A 6,000-nucleotide genomic window follows, 5' to 3' on the forward strand; every position below is an offset into this window, starting at 1 on the left:
CACTAATCATGAACTGCTCATGACTGGGAACAGCTGGGTCTTGTCCCGAATCATTAAGAAATTGTTTATTCCTCTAAATGTGAGTCTGCATGCACAGGAAGGCCACAGGGCCGAAACATCTGTGCTGTGTTTACTGCACTGAGTGATAATAGATACGTTTAGAAATCATGCGAGCCTGAATGTACTTTGGAAAGTGCTTTTTATAAAGAGGACGTTTCGCTCATTTTACACTTGTTCCCCTGCAGTAAACTGAGGGGAATGTGTTTTACTGTTATGGTATTGTAACCAGTATAATACGGTGGGATCCCCTTGTGATTCCAAATCTCATTTACAAGGGAGAATCATCCAATGTATCCGCATTAATACAGTGTGTTGTTACAGGCAGGACAGAAAAACTGCAATTTACTAAACCGCACATTCATACGCATCAAAATAAAATCATATCATCATATCATCCGAACAATTAACATTCCTCCTAATGGTTGTAAAGGTGCAGAAAAGTGAATCTAAGCGAATGAATGAACATGTGTCTCAGCTTCAACGAGGTCTTTCCTAATACAAACATGACTACCTCACTCAGGTGCATGAAACTTTTGTTTATTTCAGCAATCTCATCGAGGTCGACACGAACACCCTCCTGGGTGACTCTGAGACAGGAATCCACAGGAGCCTGTCTCTTCCTGGGCAGAAAAGCTAAATTTACCAACCTTGGGTCCCTGAAATGAGAAAGATTGAAGAGCCCCTGTTCTGGGGAATTCTGCTGCCTGTCGCCATCTTTCTCTTCCTATCTGTTTGTCAGTTTTAATGAGTTTTGGGAAGGCAGAAGTCTTGCTCAAATAACTAGAGCAGATCAAGGTCCAAGTGACTGAAGCATTGTGTTTTTCATCTGTCAATAAAAGATGAGTCTTTAATGGAAAGGGAGGGAAAGTGTTGCGTCGGGTCTCTTTCACGGGCGTCCGTGAAAGAGACCTTCAGTGACTCACTTTCTCTGTCTCTGTCAACCTGCCTCACTCTCTGCTTCTGTTTTGTCTTTTTTTTTTTGTCTGCGTCTTCCTCCACTTTTCTTTGCCTCACTCTTGTCTGTTTGTTGGTCTCAATCTCAGTAACACACCCAACCACCCACCCACCCACACACATCCAATATTAATAACTCACCCACCCATACGAGACTATTTTTTTCAACCGACACAACATGGAATGACCTTCAGATCAGACGCAGTCCAAACACATATGCACACCTCACTCACACCTTCCTTTTCCTCCTTTGCTGCTCTCTGTCCATCTTTAGGTGAAATACGGGAGGAGACAGAGAGCGACAGATGATTGCCTTAAAGGGGAAAACAACTCAATTTTACAATTCCCATCTGCACTTTCCTCAAGGCCAAGACAGTTTAATCAGCATCTGTGAAGAGTGGTGACCAGAGAGATGAGATACAGACACTTTGATGTGTGATGTCTGGCTGGCTGACTGACTGTTTGACTGACTGGATCTCCAGCTGATTGACTATTTGACTGGATGGGTAATTGACTGATTGATTAAATTCATGATCGCCTCGGTGGTTGGATGGCTTATGGACTGATAAGAGAGGATACCAGGATGAAACAAAAGAATAAAGATCCCAGATCCCTTCTCCTGTTCGGCTCCACTTTTTTTTTTAAAGCAGCTGATGCTGTGAGCATGCTGAGCTATAGTTGTTATTGAATATTGCCCCAGGCTAGCCTAAATTATTAGTTTATGCAAATGACACAACAGGCCATTTCAGCATCTACTAGTCACACACACACACACACACACACACACACACACACCACACCACACCACACCACACCACACCACACCACACCACACCACACCACACCTGCAATCCAGAGCAGACAATGAAAAATGCCCCAAAACACAATATTGAACAACAACAGCCTTGAACAAAAAGAACATCTATATTTTAACCTGCAGCGCAAACACAGACAAACAATCATAAATACCCTGAATAGAACATAATAGCTCCACAAAACACATGGCTTACACCCACCTGCAACTATGCCCTCAGCAGACAATGAAAATGCCCCAGAAACGGACTATAATAGATATGTGCAGGACAGACTATAGACTGGGAAACACTTCAGTTCGGACGGGTGCATTGCTCAGAGAGGGAAATGGAAAATGGGAGAGAGGCTAGACAAATGAACAATAACACACATAAACTGAGGTACACCCTAATACAAGCACACCTGCTGATTGACAATTGACAATTCAACAACTTAATGCAACTTTAAACTTGGCTAAACAAGCTTTAGGTGCAGTTTTATTAACACGAATGGTATCCACAGTCAAACCAGTGACAGTGCACTGGCCAAGCATTTTATTCTTATGAAAAAGATTCATGTATTTTAAAGGAATGTTGCAAAAGAAATGTTGTAGACACAGTTTAAATCCAGTTACTAAAAGATAAGAAACCCCACAAAATAAAATAATATCAGGAAACCTCATAATTGAAGCACCTATAATATCATAACACCCTGTGTGATTTTTCAGCAAGCCAGCTGATTCATGTTTCTACTCATAATCATCAAAACTGACTTCATAAGTGCTGAGAAGTGTATGAAATTATGTTGATGCCCCCCAACCCCCCCCAAAAAAAATGCCTTTTACCCCCAAAACTCACCGGAGATCTCGGTCTGAGGTACCTCGGTCAGGGTGAACCCTTTCCCGGTGTAGAACTGCCGCAGGTCGGAGCAGCTTTTGTCCGCCCCGGCCACCGGGCCCGGTGCTGCACACAGACACACCAACACACAGAGAAGCACCGGGAGACGCATCTTCTGAGGTGTAGTCCTTTTTCTTTCTTTTACAATTACAGTCAGTCAGAAAAAATCCTGAAGATTTGGGGTCCGGGTGAATCAGGCAGGACTTCTCAGAGGGTTCCTGTTCCCGTCACTGTGTTTTGTTGCAGTGTTGATGTTGAAGAGTTTTCAGTCTGTCAGCTGAAGCACAGTTCCCCCCGTTCAAACTGCACAGAGCTCCGGTTAACTAACACACGAGAGAAGGAGGCACTCGTGGCGGCCACTCCGGGGTGTTTCTGCGGGAGAACAGAGCTGCGACTCGCGGCAGTAGGTGTCAGGTACACCCCGCTCCTCCTCCTCCTCCACCTCCTCCACCTCCTCGGCGCTGCTGGCTGCAAGCTGCAGAGATGCCAGAGACAATAGAGAGAGGAAAAGAAGAGAGAGAGAGAGAGAGAGTGTGTGTGTGTGTGTGTGTGTGTGTGAGCAGGTGTCGCTCAGTCAAAGCCGGTGCAGATCCGGGTTCAAGCTACCGGGTCATGATTATGGAAATGTGTCAGTTTAAAAGCAACAAAAGAGCAAAATCCTTCATTTTAAATCAGGTTTCAGAAAGGAGAAGAAGTGTCCGGTGAATCCCCTCTTTCCAGGCTTTGGGACAATGAAATGTGTGTCGGTGGGAGTGTGCGGTGCAGAGTGCTGATGCCTCTCACTCTCTGTGAATGAGAGTGTTTCCTGCTGCAAGGAGCCAGGGGCAAAACAGCGACACCTGCAGGCCTCATTAATAAGGAAAGGTGTGGAAGGAAGAAGGTGATATTCCAGGGATCCCTTATAAAAAATTAATAGTATTCATTCTCATTTTACTCTCATTAATGGAACATGACAGTGTACACACATAGCGAGTGTATTGGTTTCAACATGAAAAAAATCATAATAAATGAAAAAATTAGCATAAAATCAAATGTGGTCCAGTCCCATAAAGTGTGCCAAGAAAACACACCTTTAGGCCAACACCACCAGCCATATGATTGGCTGATAATTGCATGTACAAGCAAGGTGTTCCTAATAGAGTGCTCGGTGAGTGAAGTAACATAAAAAGCTTCTTTTTTCCATTACATAAGCTTTGAGAAGTCATTTAAAAGATTTTACTGGTTCTTCAAATTCCAGATACTCAGACAGGGAGTTTCAAAGCTAAAGGGACCCTGACTGAATTATTCTTTCACCAGACAGTGCTCAGTTGGCCTGCAGCTTCAAAACATCAGTCGAATCTTTCACGGCAACCGCTTAAAAATTGATACTGAGGTCAGGAATTGAGGTTCAAGGGTAGATCTTCTTCTGCAAGTAAATGCATGAAACAAAATGTGACATGCAAATTAAAAGAAATTTCTGCAAACACTTCCTGACTCATTAAACGGCTCTAAATATGCTATGCATCCCTGCAGGGAGGTTAGTGGCTGGTAGAGATTCAGTGCCTTCCTGCGGCTCAGTTCGGCAGGGTCGGTGGACGTGACCGATGAGCTGTCAGACGCTCTCCAATCTTCACACCCTACATCTTCCCCAGCAGCAGTGCCGGGCCCAAAGGCTGGCCAGGAAAGGTCACTGGTAGCCCTGACACCTCAGAAATACAGCTGAAATTAAATGCAATTTGTAGGAATGGAAGCGAACATAAAGGGTTTAAATTTGCTTTAATTACTTTAGAAATGGATTTGTCAGAGGAGTGTAAAGGGGGAAATGTATGTAACTGTGTGAGACGTTAATGCTACACAGGTCAGGTTCAGAGTTGGGGCAGGTTAATTAATAATAATGCTTGACATACATTAGTAAAAAGATTAAAAACTCATTGTTCTCCAGTCTTTATTCTTTGTAACAATGTGCTAGTACTTTTTAATGTCATACTATGGACAAGTTAATGCACAAGACAGTAAAAACTTTAGTGTCCCTGCACTAAATGTCCTTGTCTGGGGTTATTTTCATAGTTTCACTTAGGCTCTTTAGCTCCAGTTATCGGCACTCTTAATGCTACAAAATGCAATCATATTTTAGACGATATTATTCTTCTGACTTCTTCTATCTTCGTATCAACAGAAGTTCCTTTCCTCTTTCAGCATCACAATGCAAAAAGCCAGATCCATTCAGACACAGTGCGGTGGCCTAGGGGTTAGATATTCACCATAAACAGCAACATCTCTGGTTTGACCTCAGCTGCAGCCCTGTGTGGCATGTCATTTCCCATCTCTGTCTTCCATTATTTCCTGTTCCTTCACTACTGTTGACACAGAAATAAAGCCATAAAAGTACCCAAAAATTTGTAAGGTGACAATATAGTTTGATTGGATGTAATTTTATCTCTGTATTGTACGCTGAACCCCGTAAATAAGCGAAGAAGCCCAAAACTCTTAATGTTGTCATGTCATGTCATGTCTGATACCCTTAGAGGTAGGAAAGTAGATCAGACTTCATCTCAGAGTAGAGCTGCTGCTCCTTCACATTGAAAAGAGGTGGCTCGGGCATCTGATAAGGATGTGTCCTGGTCACCTTCCATTAGTGGTTTTCTGGACACATCAAACTGGTAGGAGACCTCAGGGTAGACCCAGAACAGGCTGGGGGGATTACATATTCCATCTGGCTTGGAAATGCATGTCTTGGGAACCCTCAGGAGGAGCTGGAAAATGTTGCTGGAGAGACGGACATCTGGACTGACTTGCCCAGAAGAGCCAGGCGAAAAGCATGACTTGGCCTTTAGCCTGCTGCATTCTGGATGGATGGATGGATGGATGGATGGATGGATGGATGGATGGATGGATGGATGGCCTGTCTGAGGCACCTCGAAATGCAGCTGAATGCTGCTGGTGACTGTGGCAGCAAGCCAGCACAAACAACCTATTTTATTATTTCCATGTGTGTTTTTCCTGCTGTGACATGTTGAGCTGTCCCCTGTGTACTTAGTTGATCATGATCAACTTGTCAAGTCAGGAATTGTCACGTTGTGACCACGCTGTATGTACATTATATTTGATTGAGGTCGCTGGAACATGTTGAAGCACAGGCCATTACAGAGAAACAAATAGAAAAGAATCCGTCTATATCAATAACCTAGTACATTTTCCCATCGTGAATTGAAATTAAACATCACATGATATCCCGATGACTGGTATTTACCCCTTTGTTGGCTGTGTGAGGGCAACTTTCACAACAAACACACCATTTGTTTTGGCAAGAATAGGCACA

At 43.5% G+C, this 6,000-nt stretch overlaps 1 protein-coding gene across 1 annotated transcript in view; it reads right to left on the reverse strand.

Annotated features, from left to right (window-relative positions):
- The window catches only part of LOC111237166 (glypican-1-like), a 42,590-nt gene extending 37,065 nt beyond the window's left edge, over positions 1–5,525 (reverse strand). The window contains exons 1-3 of the mRNA XM_022766186.1: positions 5,478–5,525; positions 3,033–3,177; positions 2,664–2,768 (exon numbers count right to left, since the gene is read on the reverse strand). Of these exons, the coding sequence (XP_022621907.1) occupies positions 2,664–2,768; positions 3,033–3,177; positions 5,478–5,525 (298 nt within the window). The remainder of the gene's footprint in view (positions 1–2,663; positions 2,769–3,032; positions 3,178–5,477) is intronic.
- Positions 5,526–6,000: the final 475 nt, after the last annotated feature.

Source organism: Seriola dumerili, unplaced genomic scaffold (genome assembly GCF_002260705.1).
Source record: "Seriola dumerili isolate Sdu_G_001 unplaced genomic scaffold, Sdu_1.0 BDQW01000002.1, whole genome shotgun sequence".
NCBI classification, from domain to species: Eukaryota; Metazoa; Chordata; class Actinopteri; order Carangiformes; family Carangidae; genus Seriola; species Seriola dumerili.